This window comes from Podarcis pityusensis (genome assembly GCF_964106645.2).
Source record: "Podarcis pityusensis genome assembly, chromosome: 1".
Lineage (NCBI taxonomy): Eukaryota > Metazoa > Chordata > Lepidosauria > Squamata > Lacertidae > Podarcis > Podarcis pityusensis.
In genome coordinates this window covers 45,397,881-45,416,832 of record NC_138028.1, presented here as the reverse complement: position 1 = coordinate 45,416,832, position 18,952 = coordinate 45,397,881, and the positions used below count along the sequence as shown (strand labels likewise).

At 43.5% G+C, this 18,952-nt stretch overlaps 1 protein-coding gene across 4 annotated transcripts in view; it reads left to right on the top strand.

Annotated features, from left to right (window-relative positions):
• The window catches only part of TTBK2 (tau tubulin kinase 2), a 50,482-nt gene that overhangs the window by 11,265 nt on the left and 20,265 nt on the right, over nt 1-18,952 (top strand). For all 4 annotated transcript variants that reach the window (XR_013987674.1, XM_081010164.1, XM_081010163.1 and 1 more), the window contains exons 4-11: nt 1,668-1,741; nt 2,714-2,854; nt 3,384-3,488; nt 5,630-5,695; nt 9,578-9,670; nt 11,110-11,235; nt 12,290-12,447; nt 14,165-14,378. Coding sequence is in view for 3 of the 4 variants with exons in the window: in XM_081010164.1 (XP_080866290.1) it covers nt 1,668-1,741; nt 2,714-2,854; nt 3,384-3,488; nt 5,630-5,695; nt 9,578-9,670; nt 11,110-11,235; nt 12,290-12,447; nt 14,165-14,378 (977 nt within the window). In the remaining variant the exon portion in view is untranslated. The remainder of the gene's footprint in view (nt 1-1,667; nt 1,742-2,713; nt 2,855-3,383; nt 3,489-5,629; nt 5,696-9,577; nt 9,671-11,109; nt 11,236-12,289; nt 12,448-14,164; nt 14,379-18,952) is intronic.

Below are 18,952 nucleotides of genomic sequence, written 5' to 3'. Positions count from 1 at the left end.
ATCGAGAAAGAAGCAAGTCCACTGATATCACTGGGGCTCACTACCAGGTAAGTGGGTATAGAATTGCAGCCTTGCATTGAGGACAAGAATAGGGAAGTTTTACTGATTTTTAAAATAATAATGATTCAAGTTGATGATGTGCCTTAAATCTGAGGTAGGTGAAAAGATGGCAAGTATTGTTCTGAGAGAATGTGCGAGGCAGATTGAGATGTGAACCTATGACTGCTGTCCTTGAAAAACGTTGTGAAATATTTTGATCAACACAAAATCCCTGAGCAACTTCTGAAATACAGGATGACCTAGCTTACTCTCCCTGACAGTTTTACTAAATTTAAATAGTTCTGTAGTAGAGGGAATTCCAACAGGTGTTGTTTGTTCACCTGGTCACCCTAAGAAAGCTTAAGCTGTATGAACATATTTGATACTCAGCATGTATCTCTTTTGACACTCAACATGTATCTATTCAGGTTTTTGGTTTCACTTTAATAGAGGCGTAAATTGTGGTGCAGCAGAACCAAAACAAAGCAGAGTAAAAATAAATGTTTTTCAGACCATTAATTTTGTAAGTGTGTCAGTAGTCTTGGTGATAGCTGTCAATTTACCTCATGGGATATTGGGGCCAATGGTGTGGTTTGATCCTCACCACGTGGTCACAGGCCGGAGAGAAGAATTGTGGGAGGCAGTCACGCTCCCCTCCGTTTTTTCCTCCTGCCTGTCGCAGCAGTACGTTTCTCCTGGTTCTCCTGCTTCACCTCAGATAAAAAGCTTGTTTCTCATTTATCAGCAAAAAGCATTTTTGTTGCATCTTAGTGGCCATGTTTGCAAATCACAAATTGGGTTTATGCTCAAATCCAGGCAGTGGCAAACCCTGCTTATGTTCATCTTCATGCAACATTATCATGGGGTGAGGTGTTTCAGAGTAACTAAAAAAATGTTAACACTGAAATATGTTTACTTCCATGAATGCTAACAACTTTTGGATAATGAGGCACTGTTTACTTATAAATTGGTGCAGAGAATTAGAGACAAAGTGGTTTTTATTTTTGACAAGTTTCTTCCACATGTCTGAGTTGTTCCTTAAGTTCTGTTTCCTTTTTTTGCCACCCAGAAATGTAAGTAATAGATTTAGGGATTTAGGGAAGCGCTTGGGGAGAGTGGGGTTAGTGAAAAGTAATCTTTCTGCCACCTCCTTCCCCAGCAGCTTCCTGAAAAGTCTCTCTTGAGAACTGGGGACCCTCCTGAGTGGGGTGTGCTGGGGTGGAGGGACTTGCTGAAAATCAGTGGCGTAGCGTGGGAGGTGCAGGGGGGGTGGCGCACCGGGCGCAACACCTGGGGGTTAGGGTTAGGGGGCGCAAATCCACGGGTTAGGGGGCGCAAATTACTTGCCTTGCCCCGGGTGCTGACAACCCACGCTACGCCACTGCTGAAAATAGGGTGGAGGCGTGTCCAGTGAGAGGGAGTCTCTGCCCAGTTTTTGGCTTATCTCCCCTTTCAGCCCCCTGAACCACAGTGCACCCCATTCAGGAAGGTCCCTTGACTTTTAGGACAGGCTTCTCTAGAGGAGGTGTTGCCTTCCTCCAACCTCATTTCTGTAGGTGACTCTCTGCATCCAAACTTGTGAGAAGAAAAATATGGAAACATAAAAAGTGTATATTTTATTTCTGCAGGAAAAGATCATGTTTGCAAATTCATTGGCTGTGGAAGGAATGACAGATTCAACTATGTGGTCATGCAGTTGCAAGTAAGTTTGTTACATTTATTCGTTCTCTAAAACAGGGGTAGTCTGCCTTTTTATACCTACTGCCCACAAATGCATCTTTCTTGATGGTAAATTTTCCTTCCTGCCCACCAGTGCTCGATGTAAGGAGGATTCAGCTTGTGCCGTGGAACCCCCTGCTGCCCACGTAGAATCTTGAAACGCCCACTAGTGGGCGGTAGGGACCAGGTTGACAACCCCTGCTCTAAAAGGATGTTCACAGATATAAATTAAATCTCCACAACCCCCTAAGAAAGAATGTCCAGCTAATGTAACAATGCTTATTTGATAGGAGAAGGGTAAATAGAAACCACAGGCTGTTCTCCATGTGCCTTATCTGAAGCAATTGCAGAGGGTGGCTAAACAAGAATGGGATTTTTTAGTGGTACCCCCATGTCTTTGGAACTCTGTCTCCCAGAAAATGTACATGGCACCATCCTTGTCATTTTTTCGGCACCAGGCTAGTACAGGTTTATTTACCCAGACTGTTGAAGATTAAGTTGACCGCTACTGTGCTGCTCGTCTTTTACAAGTGTAGAATAGATTTTTTCTTTTTGTATTGTTAGATGTGCAATTTATAAATTTTGTATTGCACATTGCTTTTAATTTGGGTTTTACTTGATTTTACTTATCTTGCTGTTACATTGCTTTGAGACTTCTTTGTGTTTAGCAACTACCAAACTCAATAACAACTGCTACTACTGCTACAACTTATCATGCCTTGTGATCTGGGCCACCTCTTGGAAAAAAATGTTAATAGCTTAATTGATACCCTATTCTCTTCTTGATCAGTTCAATGTAAAGAATAAATCTAATGTTGATTAATTTTGCCCATTATAAAATGATTATGAAAGCTAAATGAAAAAAATAAATATGATTGAAAATGTCTGTCTTCCTCATTTTGGATGGGAAGAGGGAAATTTGCACTGAACGTACTTTACTTTCTTGCTTTTTCAGGGTCGGAACTTGGCCGATCTGCGTCGAAGCCAAACTAGAGGGACCTTCACAATCAGTACTACCTTGCGACTTGGCAAGCAAATTCTAGAGTCTATTGAGAGCATTCATTCTGTTGGTTTTTTACACAGAGATATTAAGCCAGTGAGTTTATCCACAAATTTTGTTAGAGCCAAGAATTTAAGTTGCAAGTGTTGTCACTTATTAGGGGGTGATCATGCAGTTAGAACAATCAGAAAATTGGATATAAAACTATTAAGATGACAGTGCATAGTTAAAAAGCTAATCCATGATTGTTTCTTTTATATATTGATTTTCAGTAACATTAGAACTCTTTAACTGTAATGGTCTTATCTAGCAAATAATAATTGCTTTCGGTTTTAAAAGTTCTTAATTTAGGAAAGCCTAAGATGATTGCATCCACTGAGAATATATTACTCTGTACTTTATTTCAAAGTATTAAGATGTTCTGTTTAACATGATTGAATAGCACAGTCCTAGGCATGTCTACCCAAAAGTTTAAATAACTGTATCCAGTGGTAGTCCTACGCAGAGTAGTTTAAGTAATTGATTGCAGCCTTAATGTTGTATTCAGCGTTTGTCTTGTGTGGAGATTGTTGTTGAATAACATGTATGGTATTATCAATCAATATGTCTTCTTTTTCCTCCCCAGTCCAACTTTGCTATGGGACGTTTCCCTAGCACTTGGAGGAAGTGTTACATGCTGGATTTTGGCTTGGCGCGTCAGTTTACAAATTCATGTGGGGATGTCAGACCGGTAAGAAATTCTAATAAAACTTTTTATTAGTAATTTTAAATTTGATATATTGGACAGCTTTTAAAATAACTGTTTTATCCATGCTTGATGCATTATGCCAGAGATCTGAGACCCAAGTTCTAATCTGGCCAAACCTCCAAGGGCTAAGTGAGTGGGACCAAACTATGGTTTAAACAATCTATGGTTTAATGTTAATGGGCAGCATGCTAGTATGTGCTGTTACAAAGTTTTCAGGGTAATCCTCCCTCATTTTGCTGCCGCTATGCTCTGAGCAAAATAGGCAAAGTGTGGCTTGTCATGTCATACAAATATGAGCATGTGGTTTCTTTCACCCAAAACCCCCACGAGTGGTAACCAAGGTTTTCTTTTCACTTATTACTTGTTTGTTTGAGCAAAGGAAACCACAAGGCCAGGTTTGGATAACCTGACAAGCCACACTCTGACTTATTTTGTCTTGCACAGTAGGAGCAGAGGGAGGGGGAGTACCATGGTAACTTTTTGTTTTAAACTATGGTTTAATATCACATGAAAGTGAGGTAATTGTGTCAGTGAGTAGGCTCATTGGCCCCGGTGTTGTTGCTGTACATTCTTAATAACGTGTAAGGAGTGATTGGTGTTAGTGGTTTGGTGATTTAGTGCGAGATATAGGAGGGATTGGGAGGTTAGTTTGCTTGTGTGAGGTGTGGGAATAGAATGGGATAAGTGATACAGCATGAGTAGTGAATTTTGTACAATTTGTGTAATTGAAAAACAGCAGTTGGGTGAATGTAACATACTGTGAGTTAGGATATGACTTGGCAAGTTAGAGGCTAAGGAGGGAAAGGGGCCCTGACTCAATATGTTTCCAAAATGTGCTTCTGGATTTTGTTTTTGTTTTTATTATTTGATTAATTTGTACTGCATCACTGTTTTTCAGTTTCATATACAGAAGAATTAGTATTTTGTTTTTGTAAAGCACTTTGTGTTAGTATTAAGCAGTATTAAGGTAAAGGACCCATGGACAGTTAAGTCCAGTTAAAGGCGACTATGGGGTGGTGGCGCTTATCTCATTTCAGGCCGAGGGAGCTAGCGTTTGTCCACAGACAGCTTTCCTGGTCATGTGGCCAGCATGACTTAATTGCTTCTGGCACAATGGGACACCGTGACAGAAACCAGAGCACACAGAAATGCCGTATACCTTCCCGCCGTAGCGGTACCTATTTATCTACTTGCACTGTTGTGCTTTCGAACTACTAGGTTGGCAGAAGTTGGGACAGAGCAACGGGAGCTCGGATTCAAACTGCTGACCTTCTGATCAGCAAGCTGAAGAGGCTCAGTGGTTTAGAGCACAGCGCCACCCACTCCCTATTAAGCAGTATATAAATATGCAAATAGAATAATAAATAAATAAAAAAGGTGCTGGCTACTACTGACTTGTGAAACTTCTGCCTTATTCCCTGATCTCCCAAAATAAGGAATAAAAAGGTGTCTGTCTGGAGCTTATTGCACTTTCAATTAGCAACGAGCATTAGTACTTTGCATACAGCAACTAGGAGTATGTTTGCAAAGAACTGAAAAGTGCTTTGTGTGAAGGGGACAGGGTTTTTTGTTTGTCTGGGCACTTAGTATCCTAGTCGTGGAGTGAATAGGAAACTGGCAATTAAAGTAAAATGCACTGGAATTTGGGTGCTGAGATAAAAGGGAAATAACAAAATGGCTTCTTTAAGCTTGAATAAAATGGAACTATTTGAATAAGAACAGAAGAGCCCTGCTGGACCCATCCAGTCTAGTAAACTCTTCTCGCAGTGGCTAACCAGATGCCTATTGTAAAGCCTGCAAGCAGGTTCTGAGTGCAAAAGCACTTTCACCGCTTTTGATTCTCAGCAGCTTATAGTTAATAAATCTGGTTAAATAGAAAAATGTTTCTGAACTACTTAAAATGTGTTCAAAATGTGTTTGCTTATTTACCATACCCATTTAAATTTTATTATACAAACATGCTGCCCCAATAACATATAGATCAAACAGACCTGTGCATTCTTAGCAGAGGAAGACTCCAGAGTAGAAGGCCTACATTATTCTTTGTAGTGTGGCTTTTATGTACTGTATATCTTTAACTAACACAGTGTAACAGAATTTTTCCCCCTCTGTTGTATTGATAGCCCAGAGCTGTTGCTGGTTTTAGAGGGACTGTGCGGTATGCGTCAGTCAATGCTCACAGGAACAGAGTGAGTATTAGTACTTGCAATAGCCTGAATGTTTAGTTACTGAAACAATTACAAATGGTGTGATTATCTTAACTTTCTGTTTCACATGTCTTTTTCCTATAGGTGATTTATAATTGTAAGTAATACTGCCTGAAATATTTAAATTGTTGGCAAAAGAAAATGTCTACTTATGCATCTTTAATCATACTGGATGTTCTTAGAATGGAAATAATACTGTGACTGAAATTTGCTAAATAAATTGATTACCATTTTAATTACATGGCATATTAAAAGAGTGCTAATTAATTTTTAGTAGGTATGAATGAAAGGGACACACATGCTCTCCTCCCCGTGAGAGGTTGATATAGACTAGGGTGGGGTTTGGCTTTGCTGGGGAAATGTTTTTCTGCTGGGATGTGAGAACTGACGGAAAGGATCACAGTCTTTTGGCCACTTTTGACTTTCTTTTTTTATCGAGGTGCGCACCGACCCCTCTCGCTCTCCAGGCTTCAGGAAGCTCTCCGCAAGCCTTGGGAGCCCGGCGGGAAGTCGTGCCGGTCTCCCAAGGCTTGTGGACAGCAGCCTGCAGCCCGAAACCCGGGGAGAGCAGCGGAGTGCACCCCGGGCTTTGGGCAGATATACACAAGCCTGTTCTGGGGGCTGGGGTCGGGGGAAGCTCGGGCTTCCCCTGCCCCAGCCCCGTGCCTGGGGGGAAAATATATATTTTTTCTTTATTCCCCCCCCCCAAAAAAAACTGGGTGCGCCTATAGGGCAAAAAATACGGTAATTTAAGGAAAGAGGTGAAACACATTTAAACTAATTGCTAGCTTGCTTTGCTTCTATGTATACTTCTGTGAGTATATTTATAGAGTTTCTTCCCCCATCTGTTTTGAATCTATAGAGAACATTTCAACTCTTTAAGCATTGTTTTCTTACAAGTGAGTCTTGCCACAAAATGTTGCAGTGTAGAGTGCTTCTTCTAGGGTTCCAACCAGCCATGTCCTTTCCCAGGCTATGCCTCATTCCATGTCTCCTCCCCTCTGGCAGTCTATTTCCACGCCCCCCAATCAGGCCGCTGAATGTTCTCAGTCTGTTCTTGGGCAGTTTTGTTCCCCTCACCCACCAAGGTACTTGTGTAAGCCCAAGAGTCTACTAATCTCCTTCCCTGTGCATGGATGGTGCTGATTTATTACGATGGACAATGAAGTGTTCTTATTGGGTTGTTTGTCTTGCACAAGACTCAGGCAGGAGCAAAGAATTATGGGAGGTAGACTGTTTCCCCTCAATTTTTTCCTCCTCAGCTCTCACTGTTTTGTTGATTGTTAGTTAGCAGAGTCCTCTTTAACTACTTTCTTCGTTATTCTTAGTTACTTAGTAATTGGCTACTTTTCCTGTCTATTGGTCCTTTTATGCGTCCTCCACTGAGGTGTAAAAAAACAAACAACCTTGTCTCCCTGCTAAACATCTTTCCATGTTCTCCGTTCAGTGTTTTACTTCTATTTTCCATTAATTTCTTAATTTTTATCTTTATTTTTTGTTGCTGGCTATTGTCGTTTTGGCAAATGGGCTGCCTTTTATTCCAGCTTTTTTTGTGGCGCAGGCTGCCTTGTGCAGTGACTGTGCGCTGCTTCCCTAACAGCCGCTCTGCGCCTTACCCTCACCGTCCTTTTGGACCCTTTATTCAGCGCATTTGCTTTCCTTCAAGAATTGCTGCTTCTACAGAGAAAGAAAGGGACAAAGAAAATAAGCTTCAGCTCCTTGTTCTCCTGTCTGCTTCAGCAGCGCAAAGGGCTGTTTCAACACGTTTCGCCTGCAGTAATATTTGAATCAGCAGTCTGGTTCAGCGGCTCAATTTTCTCCCAATAAATTTCAATGGCATCCTTAGAGTCTCTGCAAGGTTTGGGTGCCTCTCCGCATAAAAAAGTGAAATAAACGTAGAATGTGGTCCTCTGCTTCCTGCAGTCGCTCAAATCACTCCTCCCATGCGAAGGGCCATCATTTTCCAGTGTTGTCAGTAAGGTAAGGTCTACCCATGTAAACAAATCTCCTTCAGAGCAATCCATGGCTCAGCCACAGAGTGCTGCTCAGTCATCTAGTGAGATTTTACTGCCATCTGCTGGCAATACTAATAATGACCATAGCCATATCCTCTGATCCTGAGCCTGAATTTCAGGGTTTTGCTGATGACCAATTAGGATCTACTGTAATGAGCAAAGTTCAGTGCCACCAATGGGTCAAGGTTTATCAGAGGTTTTGAATGTGAACTTGTCTGCTTCTTGAATTGATCAGTTGAAGGATGCCCTTCTTGCCTCCTTATCATCAGACCTTAAGCATGGCTTACGTCCCAATGCTGCCTTTCCTGTGCTTACTAAATCAAAGCTTCTTGTACGCGTATGCCCCATTCTGCAGGGGATTGCTCCCCTAACCCTTTTCAAGTTATGTCTGAAGAATTACAGGAGGCTGATTTTACTATGTCATTATCTCATGCATCACTGGATGTGGAAGAAGAGGATGCGTGGGAAGAGCCACAATCTTCCAGGCTTTTTCAAGATTGTGGGTTCCATCTCTTCTAAAATTGATAGTAAAGGCAGAGCTAGATGCTCCTATGCATTTGAAAAGGACTAATGGATTGGTGAATAAATTATATTCTTTAAAGCCAGAATTTATGGCTTTAAAGAAGTCACCTTCCGTTGGTCCTCCTCTGCTGCATCTTTCCTCACGTCATTTGGCCCCAAAGGATGAAAATGCTCAATTGCATGATATTACAGATAGGAGAACTGAGTTTGCCCTTCGCGAAGTACATGAGGCTGCTTCATTCTCATTGAGAGCTTCTTGTATAGCTTCCTCCTGCGCACATGCCTGTGTGGTATGGTTGGAGGATTTGCTTCATAATCCTCCTCAGGATGTGGTGCGTCACCATCAAATCCTTTCAAAACTCATAAAAGCACAAGCCTGCATGGCAGATGCTACTGTGGATGCTATGCAGTTTGCGCCAAGAGCCATATCTGCACAGGTAACAGTGTGCTGCACTTTGGCAGGCTGACTCTGCCACTAAGGCTAACTTGTCTGTGGTACCTTTTGTGGGAGGCCAACTACCTGTACTTGGAGAGTCAGCTCTGAAAGATATTTTGGTGGAATCAAAGGATAAGCGTAAGGTTTCTTTAAGTCAGAAGGCTGATAGAAGGTATGCTAGGCATTTTGTTCCATACCCCACTCAGTTTCATTCCTTTCACTGCTCAGGTTCCAGAATAGGCAGTGAGATTCAAGTCTCAACCCTTTAAGCAGCGTTACCAAGGTAGATAGCCATTCCAACGCTTTTCTGCCGCCCCAGCCACCAAGGGTGGTAAGCAGCATACTCAATGACCCTGTGTCACAACAGGTAGGGGGGTGCCTAAAATGGCTTCTCCCTACTTGGCAGCAGACCATATGATTTATTATATGCTTGAGTTTTATTATGGAGGATTCGTTTTCTTGACATGCAGGTTTTTTCATGTTGCTGCACATTACTTACTCTTGTTCCTGTTCACATGTTAGCCAGGAGGAGGTAGGCCTTGTGTTTAATTTAGTTTTAGATTTTTTTGTCATGGTGCTCCTGATTGGCAAGTCCAAAAAACTGAGGAGAAACGGTCTACCACAATTCTTTGCTCCTGCCTGATTCTCGTGCAAGAGGAACAGCCCAATCCAAATACTTCATCGTCCACCTAATAAATCTACTATTCAGGTAAGACTAATCAACATTTTTAGCTGCATCTTGTCTGTCTGCTTACATGTTGAGATCAATCTTTTTTTGCTACATACTTCGCTATTGTGGCATTAGAATTTTAGCATGTGATACATTGTGATTGGTAGCACAAGAAAATGGGGAATTGACTATATAATAACATACTGTCTCTTTTTCTTTAGGAAATGGGACGTCATGATGACCTCTGGTCTTTGTTTTACATGTTGGTCGAATTTGTGGTTGGACAGCTGCCCTGGAGGAAAATTAAGGACAAGGTCTGTTGAGAAATGTACCATTGGAGATAAACTGCGGAGAATGTCTTTGAATATGTTCATGAGATTCCTTTCAATATATTAAAGTTCTTTAAAAACAATGTTTGCTTACTTCAATGCATTTGTTTTTTAATTAACATAGCCGGCATGAGTACAGAATTTCATTAATCTTAGTTAAAAATAATAAAACCCATCTTCTATACAAGGGGTTGGGAACGGGATCTGGTGATCAACCTTCCATGGTTCATTTTTGATAGATGCACAGGGCCACCCTCTAGTCAGTTATCAGTCATACGTTGTCAGATTATTAAGCTTCAAAGGAATAATTGGGAACACACTCTAAAAGTACTCCTGATTCTTATTTGCAGAATCTTTGCCGAGTATTCTGGCTGTTTGCCATAATAATAAACATTGACATTGAGAATCTTTGCAGCCACAGCTTGAATTCAACCTGCAGCTGCAAAGATTCCTGTCAAATGCAAGTCCCACCTTCTGTGGGAATCCAGTCTACTTAGGAGCTCTGAGCTGAACCCAGTGTGTTTGCATTTGGTGCCAAATTAAAAAGACACCTAATTCAAGCCCTGCCTGCAGAGGAACCATTGGGAGCACATTCTAGGGGTCCTGAATGTTTCTTCTCAGCCATAACTTTACTGATCTCACATCTGACATCATACGATGGCTTGTAGGCATGGCTGGAAGAAAATTGATATTGTTGGACAGATTATGCTCTCTGGTGTGCCTAATGTGGCCTGCAGGCTGGAAGTGCTCAATGTTTGTGCTACACAATCAAGCCAGTGTCTTTTAGACATAATTTAATATATCTCTTCACTATATCTGACCAGCTGTTAGTTCCCCACTTGCTGTTTGGAGAAGAGCAACTTGGATCTTGGCAGAAGTTCAGTTTCATTTCAAATGGCTCTGTATGTGTTTTTAGGCTTAAGTTAACAGGGAGGTATATCCAAGAGCATTTGTTTTATTTTAAAGATGGTTCATGTTAAAGCTTATTACAGACCTTTACCTTTAAAACCAGAGCTATTAATTTTGATCTGAATAAAGATTAGAAACTCAGATTTGATATGGTTACTGAGGACCCTAATGCGTTGAGAAAAACTCATTCATATCCTCAGAACCGATCAAATCTATGCTTCAGGTAAGACCATTTGTCCTATCTGAGGTCCTACTATGTAGATAAGAAGTTAAAATAATACAAAATATACTCTAATGGAAGAAAGAAGAAAGGAAGGAAGGTGAGGGAGACAATTTGGCACCTGCTCCAGTTGGGCTGTATTCTCACCTGGCCAACTGTATTTTCATTTATTTGTTTAGCATTTTAAAATTCTTTACTGCTTTCAGTTCCTTGGCAGAGGGGTGGCATATAAATAAATAATGTCTATAAGGAACTGAAGGAAAGTATGGTAAATATTTCATTTTCCTACTTGTAGGAGCAAGTGGGCTCCATAAAAGAGAGGTATGACCACCGGCTGATGCTGAAACATCTCCCTCAAGAATTTAACACCTTTCTAGATCACATTTCTACTTTAGATTATTTTACTAAACCTGATTACCAGGTATGATTTTTTAATGTCTTAATTTTATGTCTTATTGGAAACCCATGTCTTGTTAAACACTTCAACATGCATTCACACATCTGTTCCAATGAGTAGCAATAGCTAATTAGGTACACTATCATTATACCTTACTTTTGCCTCTTGTGTTTTGTCATATCGTACCTAGACAAATCCATACTAACTTTATTACAGAACTTCTAAAGTAAAAAAATGACAAGCAGCTGAAGTGAATGGTTTCCTTTTTACTCATTTTAAGCTGCTTGTGCATTTTTTATTGTGTCTTTATTCTGGTGTCTAAGACATATTTCAGTACATTGAATATATTGATTTCCAAACACAATTCAGATGGCCCTGCATGTTTTATGCAGTGTGTATATGAAACCATTTTTCTGCAGGAATTGTACCCCTGTATCAGTTAGAGAAATTAGCTGATGAGGCAGAATTCTACAATGTTCATATTTGGGTAGTTTTGCAAAGATTTGCAGAAGAAATTGGAAAGTATTTTTAAAAATAGAATATATCAAAGTGTCTAGTTCCTCATTTCTTCCATTGTATTCTTTGTTCTTGCTCATACAGTGTTCTTTTTATTGCCCACTTCCTGTTAATCCTCATGCCACAATATACACTGTACTTAACCTGTAATAGAAAACAGGTGTAAGAAAATGTTTTGCGATGACAGCCGTGTAAATATAACGGCTTCAACTTATTAATGAAACCTGTCCATCATTTGAATGCTGTGTTGCCTTTTTTAACAGATATCAATATAATGTCTGCCTTTCATAGGATATGAAACATCCCTCTTCTCCAAGGCCTTTGGCAAATTAAACAATCTATGGTCTTTTAAACTGTTGAGTGTCATTGTTTGTTATTATGTTGTGTAGTTTTGTGTTTTTATAATGTAAACTGCCCTGTGATCCTTGGCTGAAGTGTATAGAAATTCAATAAATAAATAATAGATTAAAAAAAAAATCATGAATGGCGTGGAAGAACAACTTTCATGAGTTTTCTAAATGTAACTTGGGAGCATACCAACTCTTCTCTTTTGTTTATATAGCTTCTCATGTCCGTCTTTGACAACAGTATGAAGACTTCTGGGGTGACTGAGAGTGACCTATTTGACTGGGAAAAGAGTGGAGCTGATGGCTCTTTAACAACAACCACCACTTCAACTACTCCTCAACTGCACACTCGTCAGACCCCAGCTGCCATAGGGTATGTTGGAGCATTCCTTTTGATATCATCCAGTTAATGAAGTGACATGTGACATTCTGGATAGTAGGCATTCTTTCTCCGTCCTAAGACCTTGATATAAAGGCATCTAGACTTCTGTTCCTTACGTGATAGCATTGTAATGGTGAGGGAACCAGATGTGCTTCTTCCATAACCAGGTGTTGACAGACAAACTCTGGAGAGCTTGCTTGGAAGAACCTTTCATACTTCTCTAAAAAGTCAGTGCTTCTGTTTTGAATAGTTTTAGGAATCTTTGATGGGATTACAGTGGTGCCCCGCAAGACGAATGCCTCGCAAGACGGAAAACCCGCTAGACAAAAGGGTTTTCCGTTTTTGAGTTGCTTCGCAGGACGAATTTCCCTATGGGCTTGCTTCGCAAGACGAAAATGTCTTGCGAGTCTTGAGATTTTTTTTCGCTCCCCCCCCTTTTTCTAAGCCGCTAAGCCTTTAGTAGCCTTTTAGCAGCTAATCCGCTAAGCCAATAAGCCTTTAATAGCCACTAAACCGCTAATAGCGCTAATCCGCTAAGCCGCTAATAGGGTTGCTTCGCAAGACGAAAAAACCGCTAGACGAAGACACTCGCGGAACGGATTAATTTCGTCTTGCGAGGCACCACTGTATATGTGATTCTCATTCTAAATTGCGTTGCAGCATTAAGAAAAACAGATTGCTCAGTTTCCATTTGGGAGAGTACCTGGAGAGTGTACTACTACCCAGATAACTTTGTGAACAGCCTAGAGGTCTTTGTTGAATAAGTGACAAAATTTAAAACTTTGTATTAATTCTGTTGGTTATATGTGACAAACCCATTAATGTAGATGACATATCTCCTGACATCCCCCCACTTCATAGCATTGTGGCAAAATAACACAATACAGTCATACCTTGGTTCTAGAACGCCTTGGTATGCATATGTTTTGGCTCCCAAACGCTGAAAACCCAGAAGTAAGTGTTCCAGCTTTCGAATGGTCTTTGGAAGCTTCCACAACTTCTGATTGAGTGCAGGAAACTCTTGCAAGCAATCGAAAGCCGCGCCTTGGTTTTTGAACGGTTCCAGGAGTTGAATGGACTCCCGGAATGAATTAAGTTTGACAACCAAGGTACCACTGTACCAGCATTCTAATTTTGCTCCTGCATGCTGCACTAGGGAAGATGCAGAAGCATAGAGCTGCCCTTCAGTCTCGGAACTGATGGCAGTGTTCCGAGTTCAGATTCCCTAAGGTTTGAGCTGAAAGGAAGTAGAGTATACAGCCAGTAGAGAGTAAAGCTCTGTTTAGAATCTCAGTGTGTGATACGAGATCTGACCAATCCAGGTGCTTCTTACTTGCTGCAAGATGCAAAGCCTGAACCCTGAAGAGTTCCGAGGATGGCGCACACACTGTTTTACAATAGCTTATTAGATGAGGACTGAGACCTTAAGGATCATGGTTTAAACTCTTAGAGCATAGATGGGAACCTGTGGCCCTCCTGATGTTGCTGGATTGCAGCTCTCATCATCACTGACCATTGGCTATGCTGTCTTATAGTCTTAACAACAATGTTGCTGGATTGCAGCTCTCATCATCACTGACCATTGGCTGTGCTGCCTTATAGTCTTAACAACATCCAGAGGAAGAAGGGAGGGTGTAACCTGTACTGCATCCTTGAGTCAAACTTTCATATTGCAATACTGTTTCTTTATTTTTCTTCTTCTTTATAGAATTGCCAATGCTACACCAATACCAGGAGATATGTTGAGAGAGAATACAGATGATGTGTTTCCAGATGAACATCTTAGTGATGGTGAGAATGGTATCCCTATGGGAATCTCTCCAGAAAAGCTACCAGAGTCTCCTGGACATCATCTTCAGGAAAAGGATGTGTGGGAGGAAATGGATGCAAACAGGAATAAGATAAAAGCAGGTGTCCATAAAGTAAGTACTATAATTGAGCAGACAATAACATTCAATTCTTTTTTGGTTCTATATCTTAAGATTTGCTTTAATGGATCAAATAAAATCACTATATTATCAGCAAGTCAGATGTCCCAGGAAATGAAGAAGCTGGGTATGTTGGGGACAACTATGTCATTTGTCCCAGCATTTGATATATTTCTTTTAACATTAAGGTTTTATTTTCTGCTATTTGATAAAGAGTTGTTCATTCCTGAAAGCCATACGAGAGCATGAACTATATAAGATAGTGGACATCTCTGTATCCTGTTTCAGTGGTTTTCATAAGTTAATTATGCTTTCTTCTGTTTGTCCTGAACCTACTGACAGCTTTCCATTTGATGACTCAAGAGTTCCAGTGTGTTGAGAGAATTGTTTATTTGTTTATAATTTTATAAACCTACATTTGCTCTTCCTTATTGTGGTAGTTCTTTTCCCCCATCACAGAACTCTCCATTTTTAAGCAAGTATTCATAAGGAAGATATTGTTTTTTCCTGATAATTTGTTGTTGTTTTCTATATCTACTCCAGCTCTATGCTAACTTTTGAGCATGGCCATAACTGCATTGTATTCTTTATATTGCTGCACCTTAGGTTACATAGTAGTATTGTGAAAATATATTCTCTTTATAAATTCTTTCCTAATTTTTGTTAAATTGCTAAGGACACCTAGCTGGCATTACAGTGAGCAATTTTACTGTGGGCCCAGGCACAGCATTTGGGACATATATCAGAGTATATACTTGAAGTAGGCTATTTTTAACCCCATTTTTCATTACTTTATGTTTTCACCTTTTGACCACTGATCACAGGAATAAGCTGAAGATTCAGCTTTGTCTTCTGTGGCTGCTTGTTTCTGTAGCATATTACAATCTGTCTCCCTGATGCTTCTTTGGTCACAGCTAAGGTGGCACAAAATATTGCTATTTTAGACAAAACAGCCCTTTCTTAGAGCAGTAATGGGACATGTAGTTCCTTCTGTGTGGTGGTAGGGATGTTGGGTAGAGTTCAGGTGTTGTTCCACAGATGGAACATATTTCAGTTTGGTGAGCACCTCTGCTAATGGAAGGAGCGGTACATCCCCCTGCCTCAGCTGCTTCACAAATAATCTGCTCTGAAGAGTTTTGGGAACCCTTCAGAACAGCATGGAAGGTGGCATGGGGGACTGCAGACGGGAGGTAGAATTAGTGAAAAACCTCATTAGCAGAGGCCTCTGTAAATGAATTGTATAAGAGCACCTATAGAATCACAGAACTGTAGAGTTGGAAGGTACCCAAGGGTCATCTTGTCCAATTCGCTGCAGTGCATGAATCTCAGCTAGAGCATCCATGACAGATGGCCATCCAACCTCTGCTTAAAAACCTCACATGAAGGAGAGTCCACAACCTCCCGAGGGAGACCGCTCCTCTGTCAGGAGAAAACAGGGTTGCTCCATCTTCCCTGTGACAGCTCTTTAGATGTTTGTGTTTGCTAGTGGGATCAGCTATGTGTGAGTGAAATCAGAAAACATTAAAACTTAATTTTTGAAAAGGGCTATCAGTAATAGAGTATATTGTTTGCAACTTAGGGGCCTCTGTTTCAATCCTTGTCTTTCCACATAGGGCTGGGAAAGACTCCTGCTTGAAACCTCAGATTGCTGCTATTGAGCTTAGTCTACCGTATTTTTCGCTCTATTGGACGCAGTTTTTCCTCTCCAAAAATTGAGAGGAAATGTGTGTGCGTCCTATAGAGCGAATGCAGGCTTGTGCCATAGCCGCGCGCAACCCCTCCGGCAGGGAGAGGCTGCACGGGGCTATGGCTTCTTTAGCCCTGCGCAGCGTCTCCCGGCAAGGAGAGGCTGCACGGGGCTAAAGGGGAAGCCAAAACAGCGAGCGGGATGGATCCCGCTCGCTGCCTTGCCTGCTTCCATAGCTGCGCGCAACCCCTCCGGCAAGGAGAGGCTGCACGGGGCTAAAGGGGAAGCCAAAGCAGTGAGCGGGATGGATCCCGCTCGCTGTCTTGCCTTCTTCCATAGCTGCGCGCAACCCCTCCGCAAGGAGAGGCTGCACGGGGCTATGGCTTCTTTAGCCCCACGCAGCCTCTCCCGGCAAGGAGAGGCTGCACGGGGCTAAAGGGGAAGGCAAAACAGCGAGCGGGATCCATCCCGCTTGCTGCCTTGCCTTCTTCCATAGCTGCGCGCAACCCCTCCACAAGGAGAGGCTGCACGGGGCTATGGCTTCTTTAGCCCCACGCAGCCTCTCCCTGCAAGGAGAGGCTGCACGGGGCTAAAGGGGAAGGCAAAACAGCGAGCGGGATCCATCCCGCTCGCTGCCTTGCCTTCTTCCATAGCTGCGCGCAACCCCTCCGCAAGGAGAGGCTGCACGGGGCTATGGCTTCTTTAGCCCCACGCAGCCTCTCCCGGCAAAGAGAGGCTGCGTGGGGCTAAAGGGGAAGGCAAAACAGCGAGCGGGATCCATCCCGCTTGCTGCCTTGCCTTCTTCTTTAGCCCCACGCAGCCTCTCCCTGCAAGGAGAGGCTGCACGGGGCTATGGCTTCTTTAGCCCCACGCAGCCTCTCCCGGCAAGGAGAGGCTGCATGGGGCTAAAGGGGAAGGCAAAACAGCGAGCGGGATCCATCCCGCTTGCTGCCTTGCCTTCTTCCATAGCTGCGTGCAACCCCTCCGCAAGGAGAGGCTGCACGGGGCTATGGCTTCTTTAGCCCCACGCAGCCTCTCCCTGCAAGGAGAGGCTGCACGGGGCTAAAGGGGAAGGCAAAACAGCGAGCGGGATCCATCCCGCTCGCTGCCTTGCCTTCTTCCATAGCTGCGCGCAACCCCTCCGCAAGGAGAGGCTGCACGGGGCTATGGCTTCTTTAGCCCCACGCAGCCTCTCCCGGCAAAGAGAGGCTGCGTGGGGCTAAAGGGGAAGGCAAAACAGCGAGCGGGATCCATCCCGCTTGCTGCCTTGCCTTCTTCCATAGCTGCGCGCAACCCCTCCGCAAGGAGAGGCTGCACGGGGCTATGGCTTCTTTAGCCCCACGCAGCCTCTCCCTGCAAGGAGAGGCTGCACGGGGCTAAAGGGGAAGGCAAAACAGCGAGCGGGATCCATCCCGCTCGCTGCCTTGCCTTCTTCCATAGCTGCGCGCAACCCCTCCGCAAGGAGAGGCTGCACGGGGCTATGGCTTCTTTAGCCCCACGCAGCCTCTCCCGGCAAAGAGAGGCTGCATGGGGCTAAAGGGGAAGGCAAAACAGCGAGCGGGATCCATCCCGCTTGCTGCCTTGCCTTCTTCCATAGCTGCGCGCAACCCCTCCACAAGGAGAGGCTGCTCGGGGCTATGGCTTCTTTAGCCCCACGCAGCCTCTCCCGGCAAGGAGAGGCTGCATGGGGCTAAAGGGGAAGGCAAAACAGTGAGCGGGATCCATCCCGCTTGCTGCCTTGCCTTCTTCTTTAGCCCCACGCAGCCTCTCCCTGCAAGGAGAGGCTGCACGGGGCTATGGCTTCTTTAGCCCCACGCAGCCTCTCCCGGCAAGGAGAGGCTGCATGGGGCTAAAGGGGAAGGCAAAACAGCGAGCGGGATCCATCCCGCTTGCTGCCTTGCCTTCTTCCATAGCTGCGCGCAACCCCTCCGCAAGGAGAGGCTGCACGGGGCTATGGCTTCTTTAGCCCCACGCAGCCTCTCCCTGCAAGGAGAGGCTGCACGGGGCTAAAGGGGAAGGCAAAACAGCGAGCGGGATCCATCCCGCTCGCTGCCTTGCCTTCTTCCATAGCTGCGCGCAACCCCTCCGCAAGGAGAGGCTGCACGGGGCTATGGCTTCTTTAGCCCCACGCAGCCTCTCCCGGCAAAGAGAGGCTGCATGGGGCTAAAGGGGAAGGCAAAACAGCGAGCGGGATCCATCCCGCTTGCTGCCTTGCCTTCTTCCATAGCTGCGCGCAACCCCTCCGCAAGGAGAGGCTGCACGGGGCTATGGCTTCTTTAGCCCCACGCAGCCTCTCCCTGCAAGGAGAGGCTGCACGGGGCTAAAGGGGAAGCCAAAACAGCGAGCGGGATCCATCCCGCTTGCTGCCTTGCCTTCTTCCATAGCTGCGCGCAACCCCACTGGCAGGGAGAGGTTATGTGCAGCCTGTACGCTGCTCTTTGGGGCTGGGGGGGAAAAATATTTTTTTCCTTGATTTCCCCCCCTAAAAACTGGGTGCGCCCTATGGTCCGGTGCGCCCTATGGTGCGAAAAATACGGTAATTTGAAATAAGGCAGTTTTCTATGTTCATTAGTATCTAAACCCTGGATGTTAGGTAGTATATAGGGCTGCTTTTTGATATGGATACTGATTTGGAGTTAAAGTCCACAAACAATTTCAAAAGCACATTTACAGAAGACTGCATATTAGCCACAAGCAAAATTGAAAGTTCATGTGGAAATTAGTTAGTTCTGGTGGTAAATGAAGTTGAGCAGCGATCTTTCTGCTGCAGTTCTGACTACATTTAGCATTGCAAGCCTATCAAATAGAAGAACTGAAAGTGTTTTGACAGAATGAAAAGCCGGGATGCCAACAACTAAATGTTACATTTTGTGTCTTTTAC